The following is a 25,792-nucleotide window of genomic DNA, read 5'->3' as shown; positions in this document are numbered from 1 at the left end:
TGGCAGGGCGCCCACCGCGGCTTCCCGCCCCAGGCACATGCTTGGAGCGCTGGTGCCTGGAGCCGCCCCTGTGAAGAAGAGATAATGATGAGGGCAGGCTTAAGACGGTGATGCTCACCCAGAGGGAAAGAGCCTATTTCTACCCAAGATTAGAGGGAGCCCAGGCAGCTAGGTCCCAAGATCCAAAGGCAACCAGAGAAGACCTGATCCCCCGAAGGGAATAGCCAGGAAAGCGAGCCATATACTTCTGATTAAGCACCAGAGAAAAGACTGGGATCTTTCTCCTCAGAGGATCTGGTGTGGGTAAGAGAGAAGACTGTACCATTCAGAAGCAAAAGATGACCTAGATTCTAGATTACTTCGGCACTAAAAATTGGCCCTGGGTTCATTGCTGATTTGTTGGGATGGACGCTACATGACATGTTTATCTCTTGGGAAATGACCCTGATTAAACAAACAGATTTTGCTTTACTGTTCATCCCATGTGGTGTTCCATTATGGCCACGGGCAGTTGGTCAGCCTGCTTTGTACGCAAGGCCAGACAATATTAAAATCAAGCCATGACTTATATATATTAAAAGATCTTTTCTATCTCTAGATATTGTGTTCTCAAAAATCGATAGTGAGCATAACATCTTGAGCGTCTCGTGGACCAGTTCCCCTCCCATTCATAATTGCTACCTCATACTGCCATTTATACAGACAACTTCCCTACAGGAATCCCAGGAGTTGCTTACAAAAAACAGCATTTAGGTATTTAATAAGTGTGTGATTTTCAAAAAAGAAAAAGGCACTTATCTCCTCCCCCATCTGTTCTCTTCCTCCCTCCCCTGCTTCCCATGTGCTTGGTTCCCCTTCTTCCCCGCTCCCCGCCAATTGGTGTTTTTGTCCTTCTGGACATATTAGGCTGCATTATTCCCGGTGTCTTTGGACATTATGCTCCTGTGCTTGGTTGGCAGCTCTGGTCCAAGGACAGCTGATTTCCTATCATTCTATTTGGCAGCAGGCCCCTTTCACATGATACTTTGCCATTTATCATTAGCCCTTTGTTTATGATCCTTCAGTACTTCATCCAAACCAGATTATATTTTTTCAAGTACAATGTCCTGAAACAATTCAACGTTTTACTAAAATCCAGATAAGTTACAATTTGCTGAATTCCCTTCAGCTACTAATTTTGAAATACTCACTAAAAACAGTCATTCTAGCAAGATTTTCTCTTTACCAATTCATGCAGCTTATTGTTCACCGAACATCTAGGGGCCCAATCACATTCATTTTCTTTACATCCACATGTAACGTATTCCTTCCACTGTATTGCAGTGTACCCATATAAAATGAGTGTGTTCATAATGGTTAAAAGAATAAATTGAAATGGTGATGAAAACTTACGCTGTATAGCTCGAAGACGAGGAATTATTGTGGGGCTATTTGGTGGACTAGAGCTGTTACTGTTTAAGCTTCTTCGTTTATCCAAATTAGGGGAAGCTTGCACTGTTATTTTGTGCTGGAAATCTGTTGTGAAGAAAGCAACACTAGGTAAATTTCACTGTCTAAATAAAGAAAGATTACATTGTTGTATTTTTTCAGCATTAACCATAATGAAATTTATATTTATGTAAGTGAATTTCATTAGATAAGATTTCTATTGTAACATAGAAAAATTCTAAGCCTACTGGTACAATTATTGGTTTGAACTTCGAGTCATGTCAGTAGAATTTTACAGCTTCACTCTAACCATTTAATGGGCTTTTGGCAGTCATGTGAAATTAGTTTGGTGGTTCAATGGGAGCTGAACTAAGAAATGTCAACATTACAAGCCAATCTGCAGCCTTGCTGGTGCTTAGTAGATTCAAAAAGTTAAACAGCCATTTTGTTTGGTTTCAGAATGCTCTTTATAGGTCACAGTTGAGACATATTGGCAGGGCATTGTGGTGAAGGCTGTATTGGTGCTGGATGTGCTGCATCTATTACGGGAATAGTCTTAGGACTCCAGTCTCTGGGACTGTCCATCTGGCACCCTTACAAATACTTAATTCACACACATGAAAACATGCAGCAATCAATGGTAGGATTCTACTATCACGAACAATGTCTTTCCACAGTCCTGTGAAGTCTACAGTGCCATCTAGTGACACCATTAGTACAATGCCATTAGTGAATAGATATTTTGCCATTGACTCCTGTAGAAACAATAACTTGATAAACCAGCAAGATGATATATCCATTGGGGGTTTAGATGCCATGATCGTCACCTTTTGCTACATGCCCATGAAGCCTGAAAACAGACCCTGAAGTGACATCTTCTTTAGCTATTACCACATTTTTACACACAGCACGTGCACACACACCCCACACCAACTCTGCTCTGTTTTTTCTGCTCACTGTGCTTACAAGCCAAACACTCTGAGATAAGTGTGGTCAACAAGGCAGCAGGTTAAGAAAATTAGTTATCTACAATACTGCATTCAACCTAGTTGTCGCTTTTTCTTTTGCCTTCTACAAAACCTTACATCAACTGCATAGTTCCAATACTTTTAAATACTGAAATAAGTTTATGCCAACTGACCTTTCTGGAAGGGGGACTGATTCAAATTTGTTTCTCACAATTTGGGAAAGATGACCATTGCTATGTTCACAAGTTTTGGCAACATTCAAGTAATTAATTGAATAGGGTAAAAAAATAAGTTTTATCCACACCTCTCAACTGCAAGCTTGGCTATGTGTGCACCATATTTTTTAACTACGAAACTTGCTTTAAAGGATGTTTCCTCACTGAATTAAATAACGTGTGGGTTTTTTTTTTAAAATTGGTGGGGGAGAATCTATCAAGTGGAAAACATGAAGCCCTCCTACATGGGTCATTTGTGGGGTTTGAATTGTGGCCCTTCTCATCCCCACCACAGACCTCTGTTATTTACATGGACCAGCCATGAGGGGGACATGACGCTTTGTTAATAGGTTACACAACAGCTGTATGCTAGACAAAGCAGAATACTGAAGATCACAACTCCTGGGTTCTATTCCTGGCTCTGGGAGGAGAGTGTTGTCTAACGGTTAGAAACTGGATAGCTAAAGCACGTACAACTGGCCCATTCATTCTGAGACACAATTCGGCAGAGTGAATGAGACATGGGCTCTACTCCCAGCCTGGTATGGGGGACCTTCTTTTAACTCATCTGTAAAATCCAGGGTGTGTGGTCCTAAAACTTGACTGCTACGTAGGATGGAGGTAGGCATTGGCGGCAGCAAAGGGACAGAAGTGCACAGAAATATAAACACTAGTTACTGGAGGTTAGGCCAGATCTCATGATCCGCTGGCTCCAATTCAGTGCAGCTTCCTCTAGGATACAAGATGTTTTTGGAGGGGAAGAGTCTCTCCCTAAACTTTATTCAACTGAAATGAGAAACATTTTGCAAACTCTGGTACACTTGAGAGTTCTGATTTTATCCCTTAAAGGCCGTTTAAAAGAAAAAAAAAAATCTATCAATAGCCATTGCATACACTTTTTGCCTAAAAGATCAGAGACCATGCTGTTGGAATTAGGCATCTTCAGGGTAACATACAATATCTAAACGTTTCAGACAGGGAACTTTAACCTGAATATTTAATTGTGAAAGGAAGATTTTGTACAGGAGGAGAAAAATTTCAAACCTGAAGGCAAACTAATTCTATGTCCATCTTTAAGTTTTAACCGGCTCCTTTTAAACTTTCCCTTCCTCTTCTTCACATTGGGCTTCTCTTGATTTAACTGGAATATCAAAATATTCAGCTCACGCTCCAGTACATCAATCTCGCGTTCCGCTAACTGCTGCTCACGTCGCTTTAGTAATTCTTCCTGAGATTTCTGCTGAAGAGCAGCCCTTGTCAGCTCTTCTTCCCGTGATCGCAGCTCCTGAGAATGAGATTTACATAGATATAGGTAAATCACAATACAATTCTTTCTGCTATTAGTCTATTTAAAACATAGCACTAAATTATATATCCTTAATGAATTTTCTTGATACACTGTGTACACATAATACAAATATGCATTATATTCACAGCTATTCAGGTCTTCAGAAGACAGCTCTTTCTGTAGGCAAGCAAGTACACCTCTATCTCGATACAACGCTGTCCTCGGGAGCCAAAAAAAATCTTACCGCGTTATAGGTGAAACCGCTTTATATCGAACTTGCTTTGATTCTCCGGCGGGGAACCCCCCCCCCCGGAGCACTGCTTTACCGCGTTATATCCGAATTCGTGTTATATCGGGTCGCATTATATCGAGGTAGCAGTGTATACAGAAATTTATTTCAGGCATCTATTTGCAATCACAGTTTATTTAAGCTGGGGTAGTATTAGCACTATCATCAATACCACCATACACTGGGACCCCAGCATTTACAATCATGCTGTTGGTGATCATGAAAAAATGCTTGGACCAGACTATATCTTCCATTTAGGGCTTGTCTACACTGGCACTTCACAGTGCTGCAACTTTCTCGCTCGGGGGTGTGAAAAAACACCCCCCTGAGCGATGCAAGTTTCAGCGCTGTAAAATGCCAGCGTAGACAGTGCACCAGCGCTGGTAGCTATTCCCCTTGTGGAGGTGTTTTTTTTAGAGCACTGGGAGAGCTCTCTCCCAGCGCTACGTCACGACTACACAAGCCACGTTAAAGCGCTGCCGTTGCAGTGCTTTAACGTTGCCAGCGAAGACGTGCCCTAGATTGTAAGCTCTTTGGGGAAGCGAGTGTCTCTTATTCTGTGATTGTATGGTGCAGGGGCGGGCAAAGTTTTTGGCCTGAGGGCTACATCGGGTTTCTGAAATTGTATGGAGCCCCGGTTATGGGAGGCTGTGCCTCCCCAAACAGCCAGGTATGGCCTGGTCCCCACCCACTATCCGACCCCCCCTGCTTCTCTCCCCCTGACGGCCCCCCCCGGACTCCTGCCCCATCCAACGCCCCCTGTTCCCTGATGCCCCCCCCGGGACCCCTGCCCCATCTGCCCCTCCCTGTCCCCTGACTGCCCCAGACCTCCTGCCCCGACTGCCCCCCACTGCCCCATCCAACCCCTCCTCTCATTCCTGACTGCCTCCTGGGACCCCTGTCCCCATTCAACCCCCCCTTTTCCCTGACTGCCCCCTGCCGCCCCATCCAACTCCTCCTCTCCTTCCTGACTGCTCCCTGGGGACCCCTACCCCCATTCAACCCCCCTGTTCCCTGCCCTCTGACTGCCCCAACCCCTATCCATACCCCCGGCCCTGACCACCACCCCGAACTCCCCTGTCCTCTATCCACACCCCTGCTCCCTGCCCCCTTACTGCGCTGCCTGGAGCACCGGTGGCTGGCGGTGCTACAGCCGTGCCACCCAGATCACCAGGACAGGCAGCCGCGCCGCCCTGGCTGGAGCCAGCTATACCACCATGCAGCACAGAGCACCAGGTCAGGCCGCAGCTCTGCAAGAGCCCCGCCACCCAGAGCATTGTGCCATGGTGCAGTGAGCTGAGGCTGCAGGGGAGGGAGAACAGCAGGGGAGGGGCCAGGAGCTCAGGGGCTGGGCAGGAGGGTTCCGTGGGCCATAGTTTGCCCACCTCTGGTATAGTGCCTAGCACCCTGTTCTCAGTTCACAACTAGGTGCTACCACAACATACATAATAAATAAAACAAACTGATTACATTATTTGCAGCAGGCCCTTAAGGAATCCCCTTTGGCTAGGGAAGGGCTTTTTTTTGTCCTGTGAAATTCCCTTGAGCTTTTTCTGGGATGTAAACGGTTAGAAGCCAATCACTTCCTTTCTCCCACTTCCATTTCTCAGCAAAAACATTGGCAGCATGCCAAAATTAACGAAACATTAACATTCAACAGCCTTGGCCACATAAGAAATTTGCAGAGAATTAGTTTTTGAATCCATTTCGTTAAACCAGTGCAAACCCCTGCGGGAGCACTCTTATTTCAATTTAAGCTCATCTTGTTCCTAATTATCTTAAGTTAAACTGAAATAAGCCACTCCTGAACCTAAACAGAACATCCACACAGGGGTTTGCACCAGTTTAACAAAATTTGTTCAAATTCCCACCTTCGGTTAGATTGGTGCAATTTGCTCATGTAGACAAGCCCTAAGCCTTGACTGATGACACCAAAACAGCAGCACATACTGCATTGGTAATACCTACAGGCTGCTGGAGTGGAGGTGGCGAGGCAGGAAGGGGAGAAGAAACCTAGCCAGAGCTCCTTCTCCCACCCCCAACCAGGCACATGGCCTCACTGACCCATACCCCCTATGGAAGCACTTGGCATTGTAAATGCCTGTCCCTCCTGTGGGTAGAGTGGGAAGAAGAGCTGGCATCAGCCCACAACAACCCCAATTCCAGACCCAGATACTCGCGTCCCCTCTACTGCCATTCCAGGGGCCCTACATTGGGCCAGAGCTCCCACAACTCCCAGGGATGCCTGGGCTGGGTTCTTTCACCCTCTGAGTTAACAGTCTTCTCCTTCTGCCCTATATTTAGTCCTGTAGCACAAGTGGAAAAGTCTGCACTGCAGTGCTGAAGGTTCAGGGTTCAAATCTTATTGGTGATGCATGTGGGGCTTATTACAGAAACATACAGATTTCTTTTAAAGAAAAATGGTAAAATCAAATTCTAGGAAGTTACATTTTAAGAAAAACTAAGTTAAAACAAGTTGTAAAGTCAAGAACTTGAAAGGTAGATTTACAGTTGCCTGTCCAACCTCAATTTGGCCCCTTTATGCAGGTGCATTATCACATACACTTCATTCCTCAAGACTCCTGCCTCATTCAGTGCACAGAATGGATGGACAAGGGGGCAGAATTAAGAATGCATGAGAAACCATAAAATTGGCATCTCCTAACTTTCAAGTACTTTGGTTTTTTTTTTTTTTTTGTATGTGCTTCATGTGGTTCAGCCATGCAACGGAAGACCCCAGCAGCAACAATTTATGAATTCTGATGAGGAGGATGGTCTTCTGGTTAAGGCATCTGACAGGGATTTAGGAGATCGGGATTCAGTTTCTGGCTCTGCTAAAAGACTTCCTGCATAACCTTGCATACAGCACTAATGGCTTGTCCACACTACCACTTTTGTTGGTATAACTTCTGTTGCTCACAGGTGTGAAAAAATACACCCGAGTGACATAAAAGTTACACCAACAGAAGTGCCGATGTGGACAGTGCTATGTCAGTGGGAGATCTTCTCCTGACAATATAGCTACCGCTGCTCGTGGTGGTGGTGGTTTTATTATGTAGACAGGTGAGCAGCTACACAAGCAATAGTACAGTGGTGCAGCTGCATCAGTACATCTGTGCCGCTGTAAGCTCACTAGTGTAGACATGGCCTTAGCCCCTTTGCCTCCTTTTTCCATCTGTAAAATGATGGAACTTCTCCCCCTCATTTTTGTCTGCTTTGTCTATTAACACTATGCAAGGTCAACAAAGCACAAATTAAATGGGTTAAAAACTGGCTAATAACTGGATCACATAAAATTATTTTAAATGGGGAACTGTCATCCAATGGGGGCATTTCTAGCAGGGTTCCAGTTGGCGTAATGCTCCTCAACATTTTTACCAGGAATGGTCTTATATTTTCTTTCAGATCATTGATCAAGTGTGCAGGCAATACAAAAACTGGAGGAGTGGTAAATAATGATAAAGACAGGTGAGTTTTACAGAATGATTTAGATCAGCGTTTCTCAAATACGGCCACAGCCTCGTGGGCTGTGATGGGGTGGGGGGCAAAATTCCCCCTACCTGTTGCTCCAGGATGCACCACCTTAGTGTTGATTGCTGGGGCCACCAGCAAGGGTTGGGCCTGCCCCTCTCTGAAGACTGCTGGGACACAACACTGAAGGAGCAGGCGAGTTCCCCATCTTCCCAAAGGTGGCAGGGCTAAGGCTTTGGGATTCAGCCCTGGGTTAGTGGGACAGCAGGCTCTGGCTGCGGGGCTTCAGGTACCAGCCACACAGCTTAGGGCTCCATCTGCCGGCCATGGGGCTTCAGGCTCCAGCCCCCCACTGCCTCCCCTGCCCCCCAGCAATCCCCCCCATTGCTCCTGGCCCCCACTGCCCCTCCTGACCCCCCATCCAGGGCTTAATTTCTCCCCAGGCTTGCCAGGGCTAAGTAAGGCCACTGTGAAAAGCGATACTTGTATGTTTGTTAATATCACTTTTCATAACAGACTTACTAGCTAGCAATAAATAAATTGCAATGATCTGGATGTGCATACATACATATTTATTTGTTTTTCCTAAAGTTAATTAAGTATTTTAGGAAAAATTGTCAGAGCTGCCACCAGCAGGAGTTGGTGGTCGCAGTCTGAGGCCACCAAAAATTTTGTCCTGAGAACCCCAGATCTCTTGGTAAGCTGTGTTCACTTTAACACAGCTAAATGCAAAGTCACACACATCTAGGGACCAAGAACAGAGGTCACACAGAGAATGGGGGTGTAGGGGGGCTGATATTTTGGGAAGTGGTGACTTAGAAAAGAACTTGGGGGTCATGGGGGCTAATTCTCTGAACATTAGCTCTCAGTGTGACGTGGTAGTTAAAAGAAAAAATTGTGATCCTTGGATGTACAAGGGAACAAACCATAGAAGTAGGAAGGTGTTATTGCCATTGTATACAGCATAACTGAGGCCATCACTGGGGCCATTAATGGAATATGGCCCAGTCCTGGCACCCACACTTAAAAAAAAAATGGAAACAGAAGCGGCAAACAGGGGAGTTTCAGAGGGCATACTTGCGGACCCTGTGCTTGGAGGTAAAGGGACTTGGTGAGTAGTGTGTTTAGTTTGTCTGTCTGCTTTCCATGAAAGTTGTTTAGCTGGGCTATGGACTCCTGAACAGGTCAATTGAAATAGGACTGTTTTCTTTGTGTCTCAGAGTGCGATAGGTGGCTAGGACCCACGGGCCTCTCATCAGCCCCAGTGTTTGAAGTCTTTTAGTAGATAATCTGTCCCTGTTAGTGAAGGGGTGAAGCTGAGTAGTGAGTGTTAGTATATAAGCCAGTTGTTAGGTGAATTCCTGAGTAGGCAAACTGGGCAGTTCTGAAGGGAGTATGAGAGGCTGTCTTTATAGGTGCAGTTTTACACTCAATACTGTGACAGCCAGAAATGGCTCAGTGGTTGCGACCTGCCATGAATGTGCCAGGTTTCCTTTTCTGCCTGAAACCAGAAGGGACTTCCTGTGTATGAGGTACAAGTTGATGGCTGTGCTACATGAAAAGACTGTTGGACTGGAAGAACAATTAGAGATACTGCTCAGAGAGGCTGAGCAGTTCTTGGACAACCATATTTCGAAAGCATCATCACTAGCACAGATTCAGGAAAGTCCTATGGCCTGAACTGGAACATCCCTAATATTACTGTATTAAGTCTTAGAGCAGCGGATCTCAACCAGGGGTCTAAGAAAATAAACCAGAGACCAAGGCTATTAGACTTGCTGGATCCCGAGCCCCTCCTCGCGGGGCTGAAGCTGGAGTCTGAGCAACTTAGGTTCATGGGGCCCCCTGTGGCTTGGGGCTCCAGGCAATTGCCCTGCTTGCTACCCCTAACACCGGCCCTGGCTTTTAATCTACTAGATATGCAGAAAAACAGTAGTTGTGGCACAGGTGGGCCGTGGAGTTTTAATAGCATGTGGGGGGGTGGAGGGAGGACCTCAGAAAGAAAAAGGTTGAGAACCCCTGTGTTAGACTACAAACATTGCCATGTTTTGTTGTACCATGTAGTAGTTCTGTAACGAAGAACATCATCCACCGAGGACTAAGACTTTTTTTTTTTTTTGCAACCCCCAATCAGGATTTTAATCCTTAACTACTTTCCCATCCCTCTGATTGTTGTTCCGAAATGCTGGAAGGCACCATGTTCCCTTATGGGTACCAGCCACTACACTCTTTGCATGCCTTCCAGATTTCCCTTCCAGACAGACCACAATTGTTTTTGAACATTTGATTTTTTTTTAATTTAACATTTAAATGTATTCTTTAAAAAAACCTTACTCCCTCAGGGCCTGTGCGTTACAGAAACTGATCTACTTTTTAGTACCAATGAAAGCATAATCATTATCATTTTCACATGTCTGGGTCTGTCTTTCAAAAGTACAGAAAAATAACTGCATATAAACTGGAGTATTTTTGTTTGATTTGGTTTTGGCGGGGAGTAGAGGGCTTGTACCTCTCTAAAGGCCCATCGCAGTCCTGCTGTATGGGATAAAATCACTATGACTAACACCAGCAAGAAGTTAAGTCATGCTTAAATTTTCAGAGATCTCTGTTTGACCATGCTGCATGCAGACTTCAAAAGAAAAGAACATTCATCAATACATAATTATGCCAGTGTTCCCTCTCCAGAATTACATTCTTATGCAGTTACTTTATTTTTGAAATTAAGGAAAGTAGGAGTATTTGAAACTTGAGATGAATTGGGTGATAGTTAACAGGTCTTCAAACCTCTTCCAGAAGATTTACATATTTCAGTAATTATAATTTCAAATATGCGTGAGAAAAATGTATGAAATTTAAGAAGGCCACACCTTCCACCAAGGACAATTAAAACTCAAAATTAATTTTGAGTTTACTTATGAAAAAAACTTAAGTCTGTCCCTACAATAAATTCACACTTCTAATATTTTGGAATACTACCAGGAATTCCAAACCCACCTACTGCTTTAAAAAATAGTAGCTCCTCAATTGCCCTACTTTCTTGTTAAAATTACTGCATTTGCAGATGGAAAAATTCACTCACTTTTTCCTTGGTCCGTAGTTCACTGAATATCTGCTGAATTTCCAATTTCCAGTCATCTTGCATGGAGTGGAAAGATTCTTGAGGCATCTCAGTCATAACTGCCCCCTCAATGGCAGTAAGCTGTTCAAGAATTAAGGCAAACGATGGTCGGATATGAGGATCCTGCTCCCAGCATTCTAAAATTCATCAAAATCCCATCAGTTCCACTATTGACAGAATCTTAGGGGGATTACTTACACAATGCATGAATTTCAAAATATTTGTTATTTATACTTCAAAGTTCTAATGCTTACTCCCCTCCCTGAGAATTGCCTAGTTTTATCATTGCTGGTATAGAGAATGCTTACCTACAGTACATCAAGGTTTTTAAAAGGTTATGAGAAGTCAGTTTTTTCCCAACATAACCTCTATTTTCAGGATGTGAAGCAGCAGAACTGCCAGCACCGAAGTAGTTAAGCTTATTGAGTCAATCAAAAAACTCAAAGAACTCCATTTGGACACTGTAGCATTAATGCACAGTTGTCAGGGTCCCTCATCTCTCACTGGAGAAGGAGGGAGAAACCCAACAGAATCTTTGGAAAGACTACGAGGTAACAGCTAGCGATATCCCCTCCCCGCAAGAATTCAGTCATCTTGATTTTGTATTTTACTTCTTGTGCATTCTATATTTGGCGGACATTATAGCTAGTCAAGTATAAAAGAAAAGAAAACAAACCACAAGAATACAAAGAATACAGAAGAAATAATTCAACCACTGCTTAAGGCGATGCATCTTTAAAAACAATATGGTATATTGTAGTATTGCATGGCTTACTCTGAAATGGGTTAAAATGTCTTAGTACTGGATTGCCAAGAAAGGGAAAACCACTACTTTATACAGAGTTAGCACAGTACCAAATGAAGTGTTTGAGTTGTGTAATTATTATAAATCATAAGAAAAGCATAGCTATTAAAACACATTTACTTCCAGGATAAGTAGAGAGAAGCAGCACAGGTACCTTTCATTAGTTTAGCAAATGGTTCAGGACAGGTGGATGGAATGGGCAAGGTAAGCTTATTGACAGCTACTCCGTAAGCCACAGCAAGACCATCAATGCCACGGTAAGGAATTTCTCCTGTAAGCAGTTCCCACAGCAACACTCCGTAACTATAAAGCAAATTTTTAAATAGTTAAGTTTATCTTCTGAATACTGACACATGGTTTACTCAGGGACAAACAAGTTAGTACTCTGTCCAGTATGTAGTCCCACAGAGAGAGGACTGTCTCCGCTATCATTTGTCAAAAACTTCAGGGGACTATTCCCCCTCACCTGTTATCTTCTCTCTGATAGCAATTAGATAAACTGGATATGCTAGTCAAATGGACTGGCTATTGTAACCATATCCTACCTAAATCACTGTCACTTTGCTGCCAGAAAAACAACAACAAAACTCCTATTAAAAATAGACTTTGGTTCCAGTCAATTTTTTAATCAGATGCCACCACCATGTAAACCTTGATGGAAAAAGGATGGAAAAGGATGAGATTAAGCACAAAGAACAGATGAAAACTAAAAAGTTCTATTTCAAAACAATGAAGTATCAAACTGATCCCTGGACAATTTATCCCAATGGACACACCATTTTGTTTTTTGAATTAAAAGCAGCTTCATTTGAGAACTGAAGTTTCTGCATCCCTACGGCATACTGCAGAATGAGCCCTTAACATTTTCCCCTTTCATAACATGTACAACAGGATTGAGCCTTGACAATTTCATTTTCACCAGGCTGGGCAAGGGAAAATATTGCCTACTGTCAAAAGTAAGGGAGGAAACATTTCCTAAATTTTAGGGAAAAGTTCTCTCTCTTGGTTGTGTGTCAGGTACCAATATACCTGTCACTGCTAATTAGATTAGCCAAAAGAAATTCTGATACAAACTCCACCCTAAAATTAAAATGATTTCACTCTCTTTACTTCTCTGACCTCCAGTAAATCTATCTTGTATTAAGCATGTTTAATACTGGCTGGCCCATAGGCACTACCAGAGTAGAGTCCCATTGCATTAGGCACTGTACAGAGAAGTATATGGTCGCTGCCCTGAAGAGCTTACAATCTAAACAGACAAGACAGACACAAGTTGGGGCAAGAGCTATCACACACAAGCAGAGTGAACAATATGACGACCGTAAATGTCATGTTCGTTCCACAACTTTTTTTGGGGTGGCTTTACTTAGGAGACGATAAGGTAATGAGGCTCAAGTTGGTTCCTTATTTGTAGTTCCCAGTTCCTTATTCAAAGGCCAAAATTATTTAAAAATACATCAATGTAGGATTAAATTTTTAGAAATTTCATCAAATTCATGTGACTGAATGCAATAAAAGTTTAAATTACTACCTAATTATTAAATAAATCAAATACGGAGTTGGGTTTTGACTGGCTGGTACATGACAATATACAAGGTCACCCCAAGTGATACACCCCTGTGACTGTCAGACTGTTCTGAAGTAGCTGGGGCATGCTACCCTGACCTGAAGCTTCATTCCTGTGCAACGTATCACACACCTCACTCTCCCCCCCCCCCATGGCCCTCGAATAAGGAATTGGGATTTGACTAGCTGTATGAGAAATGTGTCTCAGATCATCCCCAAGAGACATGTCCTCACAAACATCAGATTGTTCTGAAGGAGCTGGGACATGACACTTGCCAACCCAAATCTTTGTTCCTGCACAATATGCTGATGAATTCCAGACCTCCACCTCTCTTCCATATTATATATGGAATTTGGATAAGGAACTGAGTTTTGACTGGCCGTGTGACACAAAACAGGTTCTGGGTCAACTCAAGGGACACATCTTGGCAACTGTCAGACTGTTCTACAAGGAGCTGGGATATGCCGTCTCTGACCCAAAGCTTCGTCTCCCCACCTACGTTTTGAATATGGAATTTATATAAGGAGCCAGGGTTTGAAGGGCAATATGATAAAAAAAAAAAGTCTCACCTCAAGGTGGGTGAGATAATGTCTTTTAGTAGACCAACTTCTGTTGGCAAGAGAGACAAGCTTCCTTGGGTCTGGAAGAGCTCTATGTAAGTTCAAAAGCTTGTCTCTCTTGCCAACAGAAGTTGGTCTACTAAAAGACATTATCTTACCCACCTTGTCTCTCTAATACCCTGGGACCAACATGGCTAGAACACCACTGTATATCTCACCTCAAGTGACATTTCCCCACCACTGTTAAACTGTTCTAATGTAGCTGAGGCATGGAACTCCCTGAATTGAAACTTTTTCTTTGTGAAAAATTGTGGCCCATGTCACCATTCCTCCCCCCAACCCACATATACCCCTTAGCAGGACAACAGCAGCAGCTAATGGGAATTTCAGAGGGTGAAGCTGTGGATTTGTTCATTCTCTGTGAGTGTTGTGTGACTCGGCTGCGGACCCCTGACTTGACCAGGTGAGACAGGTCTCTGTGTTTCAGTAAGGGCCTTGTTGCTGGGACACTTGAGACTTTGAATAGAACCAGCATTTGAAGTTTCTGTGTAGCTATTCCCTCTCTGTTTGCGAGGGAGGGAGCTGAGCAGTAAGGCTTAGTATACAAGACAACTGCCAGGTGAACAGGAGTGGCAAACTGGATCAATTTTATGGGGTACAGAACTAGCGGCCTGAGTCCAATTTTAGGTCTGGCTATACACATAAGAAGGTCCATCTAGCCCAGTGTACCATCTTCCAACAGTGGCCAATGCCAGGTGCTTCAGAGGGAATGAACAGAACAGGTAATCATTAAGTGATCCATCCCGTCACCCATTCCCAGCTTCTGGCAAACAGAGGCTAGGGACACCTTCCCGGCCCATCCTGGCTAATAGCCATTGATGGACCTATCCTCCTCCATGAATGTATCTAGTTATTTTTTGATCCCTGTTATAGTTTTGGCCTTTACAACGTCCTCTGGCAAAGAGTTCCACAGATTGACCGTGCATTGTGTGAAGAAATACTTCCCTTTGTTTGTTTTAAACCTGTGGCCAATTAATTTCATTTGGTGACCCCTAATTTTTGTGTTATGAGAAGGAATAAACAACACTTCCTTTCTCAACATGAGTCATGATTTTATAGACCTCTATCATATCTCCCCTTAGTTGTCTCTTTTCCAAGCTGAAAAGTCCGTCTTATTACTCTCTACTCATATGGAAGCTGTTTCATACCCCTAATCATTTCTGTTACCCTTTTCTGTACTTTCTAATGCCATCTTTTTTGAGATGCATGCAGATCTGCATGCAGTATTCAAGATGTGGACCTATCATGGATTTATATAGAGGCACCTATTTATGTAGAAGCACCTCTCAGGCTGGACTATAGCAGTGCAGTTTCCTGGCCACAAAACCTTCAGCATTTAGGAAACTCCAACTAGTACAGAACACTGCACAACCTCTCCTCAGCAACACATTCATCCGCTAATACACCACATCTGTCCTCCACACTCTACGCTGGTTTCCCATAGAATTCAGAATCGAGTTCAAAGTCTCAGTCCTTATCTTCAAGGTGCTCAATGGACTGGTCCCAGGATATCTAAAAGATTTCCTAAATTCCAGAATAAAGACCATAGTCAACAATTCTGCTCCTCAGGAACAGTGACACTCTCTATAATAAGGGTAAAGTTTGTTTGTCCAGTAGAAGGAACTTTCTTGTGGGCCAGTCCCAGACTGTGGCATGAACTCTCCCAGGAACTAGAATGCATCATAAACCTTGCCACCTTCTGCTCCAAGTGCAAGACTAATTTCTTTGATCTTGCCTTCCTTAGCACATATATAGCAACTTGTATAGTTAAATAATTAAAAAACAAACCTAAATCCCTGCAAAAATAAGAAACTCAATTGCACGTGCTTCTTTTCCTGGGAAGAGGATGAAAGGACAAACACCATATGATAGATGTGTAGTCATACTGCTTGATGAACTACTGGAAGGTGCTCAGATACCTGATGATAAGCACGGTATAAGAACATCTGCAGAATAAATATACTTTGATTTAGTGCTGCATGACAGAGTGATACTGTATAGTGCTTTAAAAAAATAAATTAATAAAGCACGTTATATGGATTAAGAAATGGCTAATGAGGAAGTCTCAACCAAAAGCTGTCGATAGGGAGTCATCACTGAACGTGGGTGTTTCTAATGGGCTTCTGCAGGGAGCAACAGTAGCCCAACACTATTGAATATTTTCACCAATGAATGGGAAGTAAATATAAAATCATTACTGATAAAATTTTGGACGACAAAAGATTGGTGGAATGGTAAATAATTATGAGGACAGAGCAGTCCTCCAGAGAGATCTGGATTCAAGCAAAATGTTTTAATACCTCTAGGAACAATGAATGGAGGTGATACCTACCAAATGGAGGACTGTGTCCTGGAAAGCAGTGACTCTGAAAAGTATTTAGGTGTCAGAGAAATGTAGGGCTGAAGAAACTTTGAGAAGTTATCCAAACCATCCCCCCAGGCTGAGGCAGAACCAAGTATACCCCTAGATTATCCCTCACAAGTGTTTGTCCAACTTATTCTTAAAAACCTCAAACAATGCAGATTTCACTGCCTCCCTTGGAACTTAACTATCCATATAGTTAAAGGAAAACTTTCTAATATCTAATTGAAATCTCCCTTGCTGCAGATTAAGCCCATTACTTCTTGTTTTACCTTCAGTGGACTTGGAGCACAATTAATCACAGTCCTCTTTATTACTGCCCTTAACATATATTTGAAGACTTATCAAGTCCCCCCTCAGTCCTCTTTTCTCAAGACTAAACATGCCAAGTTGTTTTTTAAAACCTTTCTTCATAGGTCAGCTATTCTAAACCTTTTATTTTGTTTTCTCTTCTGGACTCTAATTTGTCCACGTCTTTCCCAATGTGTGGTGCCCAGAACAGGACAAAGTACTCCAGCTGGGGTACCAGTGCTGAGCAGAACGAGACTGTTACCTCCCATGTCTTATATACGCCTCGTAATACCCCAGAACTGTTAGCTTTTTTGGCCACTGCATCACATCGTTGACATATATTCAAACTGTGATCCACAATAAACCTGAGATCTTTTTCTGGAGTACCACTGCATAGCCAGTTATTCCCCATTTTGTATTTGTGCATTTGATTTTTCCTTCCTAAATGTAGTACTTTGGACTTGTCTTTATTAAATTTCATCTTGTTGATTTTACACAAAATCTCTAATTTGTCAATATCATTTTGAATTCTAATCTTGTCCTCCAAACTGCTTGCAACCCCTCCCAACTTGGTGCCAATCTGTAAATTTTATAAGCATACTCTCTACTCCGTTATCCAAGTCACTAATGAAGGCGACAAAAAACTGAACATGAGCTCCCACTGTGATGCTATGGCAAAAAGGGCTATTGTGATCCTTGGATGTATAAACATGATTTATGAGTAGGTGTAGGGAGGGATTTTACCTCTACTTATGACACTGGTGAGACCAATACTAGAATACTGCATCCAGTTCTGGTGTCCACATTTTAAAAAGGAAGTTGAAAAATTGGAGCGGGCACAGAAAAGAGCCACAAAATGGTTGAAGGGCTGGAGAAAATGTCTTATGGTGAGAGAATTAAAGAGGTCAATCTATTATTTCATCAAAGAAAACTGAGATGTGACTTGATTACGATGTATAAATACCTTCGGGTGGACAAAACACTGGGTACTACTCAAGGGCTCTTTAATTTAATGGGGAAAGAACGAACAAGAACAAACATCTGGAAGCTGAAGACAGACAAAATCAAGTGAGAAATTATTGTTATTTTATTTATTTAAACAGCGAGCGTGTTTACTACCAGAACAAACTACCGAAGGAAGCGATGGATTCTCCATCTCTTAATGTCTTCAAATCAAGAGTGGATGCTATTCTAGAAGATATATTTTAGTTAAACAGAAGTTGTTACTGAGCTCAATACAGGGGTCACTGGATGGCATTCTATGGCCATATACAGGAGGTCAGACTAGATGTCTAATGGTCCCCTTCGGCCTGTAAATCTTTGAATCTATGAAACCCCGTTCTTGGCCTTTCTCCACACACACCTTTATCAAAAGTTTCCCCCTCCATGTGGGGGGTTTGGTGCAGTGGTTGGTTGCGTCAGGATTACAGACCATAAAAACCTCTTTATGCAGAGACACAGCACCAAATTATGCAGCAATACTATGAGGAAATTCATGAAGAAACTTCCCTTCTGTGCAAAACAAAGTCTTATACAAATCCTTGTGAATGCTTAAATAAAGATGTCACCAGTGATCAGCACCAACATCAACAATTGCACAATTTTTTATTTTTATAAATAGCGACTTCTTTACTGATTTTACAGTTTCAAAGCCAAAGCAAACAAATTCAATCAAGTACATGTCATTTCATTAATGGTGAACCATTATTCACTACACTTGCAGTTAAGTCTGATCACAAAAGGATTAAAAAATGTGACACTTGGCTATTTCCAGAAATTTCTGTGCATGATAGCAAATAAGTTGAAAGAAACCAAGATGCATTTTGGTGGAAGCATCTCAACGTGGTGACCTGCCTCTTTCAGATTCCATTTACTGACTATTCAGACAAAAATGATATGTCCCTACCCTAGAAAAATCCTGCATCTACCTTCTCTGTAGCTCTTTTCTATGTAACTGGAATAAAGCATTAATATTTAAAATAAAGTTTCAAATATTGCTTAGTTCAACAGAATCATCAACATTATTTAAATAAATAGTAGATTTCATTATAGCAAAAGTGTTGTCATTATAGGTGCAAAGTTGCTGAGATAACATACAACGCCAGGAACCATTTTGGGATAACATACAACATTAGATGCCACTTTACATGTTTCCACAAACTTGGCCAAATTCATGAATGGCATTTCTAGGATGTAATTTTGGGATGAAAAAGGAAAGGAGGTGGAGATATTCTAGCCGCAAATAGAGTTCTCCAAATTCCACTGAAGTGTCCAAGTCACATGCCTGCTGCATGAATCTCACAGCAACAATAAAGACACTAACTGGTTCAACTAATTGTAATACAGGTCTGTCGCATCTTACGCGCATTTAACATGCACAAATTCAGCTTTATGCGGTCGGCAAAAACAAAACAAAACAAAACAAAAGAAAAATAACAATTTAAATACTGTTCCTGTAATGCGGGCGATTCCGCCCACCATTACACTCAATGTAATTTTGACTATACGCGGTTTTCGCTTTACGCGCTGACCGCGGAACATAACCCCAGCGTAAGATGAGACAGACCTGTATATAGGAATAGGGTAGCAGTCATTTAAGTAATTTGCGAGCACTGTATTGGTGCTCCCTGTTTTCTATGGTTTAAGAAACCACTCCGAACAGCAATATTCATTAAACTAAGACCTTTAATGTTTGCATATAGTTAACAAACATGATTTTGTGGCAGTCAACCGTGTCCAGATAGTGTATTCTTGTTATTTTTGTTGTGTAATGAGAAAAGGACATCACTAATCACAACAAACGTTTTCTATATCTAACACAATTTTTGATAAATGTAGCCATTTGGGAGGGGGCTCAGAGCTGGGGTGGGCGGTTGGGTGAGGGAGGGGATTTGGGGTGCAGACTCTGGGCGGCGCTTACCTAAGGCAGCTCCTGGAAGCAGCCAGCATGTCCCTGTTGCGCACTGCCCCCGTCCGCAGGCACCACCCCCAATTGGCAGTTTCCGGACAATGAGAGCTGTGAAGCCAGCGCTAGGTGAAGCACACAGAGCCCCCTGGTCACACCTGCGCCTACAAGTCAGAGGTACATGATGGCTGCTGTGGCCAATCAGACTTTTAGCTGTCTGGTCACCTGTGTTGACTGGATCCGCCAGATCCCTTTTTGACTGGGCGTTCCGGTCCAAAACCCGACACCTGGCAACCCTAGGCGAATGGCATGTCTCTGCTCCTTCAGAGGGGTCTGACAGTTGTGGGGATGTGTCAGCTGGGGTGACTGAGACACATGTTGCCACATACTGCTAGTCAAAACCTACCTCCTTATTCAAACTCCATATATAGTATGTGACACCATGGGCCTGGATGGGCCACGCTGAGAATGCCAACTCAGGGCAGACTACAAGAATTAGGGTAGGTCAGACCCACCCCCTGTCCGCCCAATCGGACCCCCCATACCCAGACACCTTGCTGAGCTTCACCTCCACTCCCAGCCCTCCCCAGCCCCCTCCCTGCCAGTGGCCCCTACCCTGCACCAGGCTCAACTGCTAGTCCTGGCTGTGCTGGGAGCGCACTTCCTTCGCACGAAGTGGGCCAGGTGTGGGTCAGACTCACCGCCAGAAACCTCCCCCGACTCCACACCTCCACCCCCAGTTTCTTGCCCCCATCACTCCTCAGCTGAGGAGGAAGGGGTCACTGTGCGGGGGAGCTCCTCCCGCATCTGCCCAATCCCCGGTCATCTGGACCCTCCCATATCCAGGCCTCCCCACCACTGAGCCCCACCCCTATACCCAGACCACCCCCTGCCAAGCCCCACCCTCCTGCATCTGAACCCCCACCCCTACACCCAGACCATCCCCCCAGAGCACCCTGCACCCACACCTTCACCCTGACGAGCCCCACCCCGTATGCACCTGGACCCGCACTCCACTGAACCCCAACCAGTTGCACCCAAGCCCCCATCCCACCAAGCCCCACTCCCCCAGCACCCAGACTCTCCCCCCTCCCCCCCCGGGAGCCCCATCTGCTCACACCCAACACCCCCCCGCTGAGCCTCCACCACCGTCACCTGGACTCCCCTGCAGTGTCTCATTACCCCTGCACCCAGAACCTTCTCAATGAGCCCCTGCGCATCCAGATCCCCCACACTGAGCCACCTGCACCCAGAATGCCCCATATGGAACCCTCTCACCCCATACCTGGATCACACACACACTAAGCCCCTCCACACTTGGATCCCAAGCCTGCCTGCCCACAGCTGGTGTGCCTGGCGCAGGGCTGCTAACCCTGGTGAGTTGTTTCACCTGCTACTCCTGAGGGAATTCTGCACCAATAAAATAAAATAAAATTCTGTGCACAATATTTTAAAATCTGCAAATTTTATTATTCAATAAATAAAATGTGGAAGCTCCAGCATGGCAGTGGGGAGCACAGGCCACTGGCTGCATGGAGGTGGGAGATCACCCTACAACCCCTCCTCCCCCAGTCCTTGGGACACTGACCTCTAGGGCAGGCCTGGACCTTGCACTGTGTCAGGGTTGGGTGCAGCCTCACTGCCGAATTCATGTCCGGGGCGGGGGGGAGGGAGATGGAGGGTGTTGCAGGGTGATCTCCTACCCCCATGCAGCCAGTGGCCTGCGCTCCCCATTGCCATTCTGGAGCCTCCCCATTTATTTATTGAAAAATAAAATTTACAGAGTTTTAAAATATTGTGTACAGAATTCCCTCATGAGTGCTGAACTTTGAACACGAATAGGAACTCTACTGAACCACTGCATCTCTTGCTTTTAAGTCCAACTCTAGGCAAACAGAAAAGTCTCATGTTCTGGTAAGGTCATAGACTGTTTTTTTAACATTATTTCAATTAATTTCCCACTCAGGCTATATCAAAAATATAATTATTTCTTCTGAGAACTTTAACCAAAATTCAGTAAACAGTGCTGAACTTGGCTAAAAAGACAAGAAACCTTTCCTAAATAAGTTCTTCATTGTACTGATCAGGTTCAATTATCTTCAGAATTCAAAGCCCCTAAATACTACTTAGTTTTCCATCTTGCCAAAACAGATGTAGAACTTCAGCAAACCAAAATACTAACAAGATGAGAATGCCCCCCTCCTTAAAAAAAAATAATAAAAAAATAAAAAAGGAAAAAAGGGTTGGATGTTTAGCCCAAGTACTGTACCAGGAGCAAGCAAAAAAACCCAAAACAAACAAGAAACCTCATACACACATAGTAAAGCCATGCTTGGGTTTTTGAGAGGCACTGTTCTATAAATTGTTCTTACAGACAGTGATAAGATTTCTCCTCTCTTGCCTACATAAGTAGCTACTTGTGCATTGTAAAACACAAATACATTCAGCCTAAGCATCTAGAGTCTCGGCACTTACAGGGGACAGTTAAAGAAAATACCCAGGAACCATCTCCCATTACACGTCCTTTTGGCCAAGAAGATAAGAGGATACAGTTCAGAGATGTAATGCCTAACAGTTCAATCTGATCATTGTTAGCTTACTTTCCTTCAGGTGACCTAAGATTTTCACGCTGTAAATTCAGGATACTGTATTCAGACACAAGGCAGCCATTGCATACTCAGTTCAGTTATTATTCCTAGCATAGCTTCTTCCTATTAATACACATTCTGAATGGTAGTTGCTTGACCTTAGATAATAAATATTCTTTAAAAATGTATTTTATTCTCTGCTTCATCTCCTAAAGCAAAACCACACACTTAATTTCATCCAGCAGAGCTTCCTAGTGTTGCTAGATTTTGGAACACTAGGCACAAGAAGGAAATTCATCAATGCCTACTGCTGATACTTTTTATGAAAGTCTTGCTGAGGATTTTTGGACTTGAGGTACATATATGTATGGCAGAATTCCTAAAGGTATTGTAGTTTAAGGTGAGAACATTCTAAAGGGAAATCAGTCACAATTTAGATATTCTGTACAGAATTCTATCGAACATGCTGTATGGAAATCCTTGCCAAGCTTTGCACCCAAAACGTTTTTTTAAGAAGCAATGCCCAGTCACAGCATATGACTATATTTTACAATCCATTTTATCCATCTTCCTATTATTTAAAGCAAGAGTAAAGAGCAACAAAAGACAATATTTGGAAACCAAGAAAGCCTAAACCAAACTGCACAACATAAGACTTACTAATTAAAAACCTCTCCTGTTAAAACTCATCATTGAACTAAATACTTACATTTTTACAAGAGAGGCGTGCAGAAGAGAAGGTGAAGAAGAGAAATACTGTAGATTCCAAAAATGTAAACTAATGTTGCAGTAGAATACAATTATTGCACCAAAGCATACCCCCTTTCAGATACCTAAAAATCACAGCAACAAGACTGGACAGGACCTGTAATTAAGCATGGAACACAGCTGGTTAGGGAAATACCTACATCCATCCTCCACCCTACCCAAACAAAAAATAATGCCTCTTCTCTAATGGACACCACCTGAGACTCATATAAAACACTCAACATACTAAGGAATTAGTTTCAAACTTAAGATGGGTAAAAGGTGCATCACAAAGAAGTGGTGAAGTCTATAGAACTAACCTGAACATACCAAAAGCATTACTTCATAATGCAGAATAGCAGTGAGACACTTCTAAAAAAACCCAGGACTCTATATTAGTTAAAAAAAACAACCAATAATCTTGTGCATGTTTTCTGTTGTATCAGACAATAGATTATGGAGCTAAAGCCTCCTTCCTCCCCAAATTGCCATTTACACAGCACCATATGTTTTGGTTTCTCCTAATAAATACAAATTTGGAAGACAGACAACAGGAGCTTTGCAGGTAGAGCACAGGAACTCTGAAAGCCCATTTCACAATGATTGCTTTTCACAATATAAAACTTACTTTTCCACACAAATGATTTAAAATGATTTTATCCTCTGATCCTAAAGAGACTTAACTGTCTCATTCAAAAACCTCATTGATACGCAAAGTCCTGTGGTTTACATGAAGTATCCTGAATGTCCTTATTGAATAAGAAGTATCCGTGAATTTAAAATAAGGAGGCCCACTGCAGAAGATAAAGTAGAAATACAGTTTTAATTTATACTGACTGCACCTCCAACGCCATCCTGATTAATGGAAATACATTCAGTACACATTTGTGGGATTAAAACATGTTGATTTGCCATTAAATGCAGCCTTTACACTAAATTTTGTATTTTTTGCTAATCAGGAAGATGCACTCTAACTACACACATTTACTTAAGCAATTATATAGCTTAATTTACATTTAGTCAGATTTTTAATTTTTACATTTTTATGATCCATTTCTTATTTACTAAAGGATTTTTTTTACTTGTGATTTGTCTCAGGCTCTACTTGGATGGATATTCAAACTCAATTAAAATGCACGAAAAAAGGTATTTAAAAAAATAAATAAAAACCACCTTAAATGTGCTGGAAACATAAGAAAAAAAATCAAAAAGTTTAAACATTTTGCACTTTAAAATTAACTGACTTATTAAACAAAGGAAATATTATCTGTAGTTAGTGAATTGAACTGGATTGTTTCTGGTCACTATATCCTTCAAGATTTCAGAACTAGTACACCTCATCCTCACACCTAATTTTCATTCCTAACGTGGAAGAGGAAAAACAAGCTTTCTTGCTTTTTTAACTCCCAATTGCTTTCTGAACTTTGAAAGAATTATTTATTGAAGTAGTTCAATAAACAGAAATGAAGAATATATTCCTCTGTACCTGCAGAAGAGGATACTGCTGTTAAAATCTGGTTTATCATGGCAACAAACTATGATTCCAGGTACTTAGCCAGTGACTTCCACCAGTTCAGTGGAAACTCTGACAGCAAACGTATTGCTTAACATTATTTTTGTGTTTAATTTTTAATGATTAATAGATTGTAGTAAGCTTAGTACTTAAAGACAGGTTGTCAATTCAAATTTAATTTTAAATCAGGTTATTTAAAAAAAATAACCTATATTTAAATAATTTAAATAAAAAAATCCATTTTTTAGAAGTCACTGATTTTTTTATCCATCCTGTTTACTATACATAAAATAATCATGAATTAGTCTCATTTGTTATATTCATTATGATGCTTTTTGGAGAGTAAAAAATACCCTATTAACAGGCAGTGCATGCATTAATGTAACAAGAATAAGAGCCCTTTGTCTCCCAAGTAAAACATCTAGGATTTTCAACAGAAAACAAACTGAAGGGCTGCTCCTATTGAAATGTTTTCTTTTAAAAGGCCACTTATTTCCCTGATTGTAAGAATGATTCAGTCAGTCAATCTTCTCTTGGGACAGAATGTCAATCTGTGGGGACACCTACTGTGGGTATTAAGATATGGGCATTCATAGGTAGACAAATCAGTGTATATTTTGAAATATTATAATTTTACTTGGCAAGTGTTAAATTTCTTCCACACTCTCAGAACAACATCATCAGTAAACCATTAAAACAGACAGAATTTCAACACAGAGTATTTCCTCAAATATCCATTTTTCTTTCAAGATTCTCAGGATGAGGAACTTAGCTATCAGGCAGTCTCAAGTGGGACAAAGCACTCACCTCCAGATATCACTTCCTTTAGAAAACACGGAAGACTTGATAACTTCAGGTGCCATCCATGCATAGGTACCTGCTGCACTCATTTTGGTTGTTCTATGCCATTCCCTAGCCAGGCCAAAGTCTGTAATCTTCAAAGTTTTATTACAAATGTCATCATGTTCTATCTTCTGAAGTAACAAAACTGCAGAAAAACAAAGTTTGAATTTGAGAATGTTCTCATGTAGCAAAATACAGGTTTACATTTTAACATTTTAAATACAAATGTTTTATTAATGCAATGTTGTAGTTAATATTTTAAGTGGCCAGAAGGGAGTAATTTTGAGTTTTGATTCCGATAGCCACTGTAACCTCGCACCATGCACCTATGAATTACCAGGTTAATCTACAGCATACTGTGCATGTTTCACTTAGAATTTCTTGACTTGTATTTAAAATCTTAGCTAGAGTGTTGTATTAACATAGATTTGGAATATAGCTTCCTTTATTAAAAAGAGGCAGAGAGAAGTGTGATTGATCATGTGTTCTAACTCACAATGGGAGATCCAGATTACTACCACAATGAATCATATCCTCTTCTGAGCTTGCTCATCACAAAATTTTTATTCACTGTCCAGTTCCCACAATCCCTGCCCACAACAGCAACTGTTATTTTAGCATTTATGGCATACAGATCAAAGGTTAAGTTACAGATAAGAATAATTAGCGCACAAGTGTTTTCTAGCAATATAAGCTGCAAAGCATGAAACAACAAGGTAACCAAGTAAACTGTAAATGAAGAATTATCTTGCTTTATGAGAAATTTGTTTCAGC

At 42.1% G+C, this 25,792-nt stretch overlaps 1 protein-coding gene across 1 annotated transcript in view; it reads right to left on the bottom strand.

The window, feature by feature from the left end:
• The window catches only part of MAP3K21 (mitogen-activated protein kinase kinase kinase 21), a 53,175-nt gene that overhangs the window by 9,468 nt on the left and 17,915 nt on the right, over positions 1–25,792 (bottom strand). The window contains exons 2-6 of the mRNA XM_065401333.1: positions 24,983–25,163; positions 11,737–11,885; positions 10,739–10,914; positions 3,656–3,896; positions 1,393–1,515 (exon numbers count right to left, since the gene is read on the bottom strand). Coding sequence (XP_065257405.1) covers positions 1,393–1,515; positions 3,656–3,896; positions 10,739–10,914; positions 11,737–11,885; positions 24,983–25,163 — 870 coding nt within the window. The remainder of the gene's footprint in view (positions 1–1,392; positions 1,516–3,655; positions 3,897–10,738; positions 10,915–11,736; positions 11,886–24,982; positions 25,164–25,792) is intronic.

This window comes from Emys orbicularis, chromosome 3 (genome assembly GCF_028017835.1).
Source record: "Emys orbicularis isolate rEmyOrb1 chromosome 3, rEmyOrb1.hap1, whole genome shotgun sequence".
NCBI lineage: Eukaryota > Metazoa > Chordata > Testudines > Emydidae > Emys > Emys orbicularis.
This window is presented reverse-complemented; position numbering and strand designations above follow the sequence as displayed.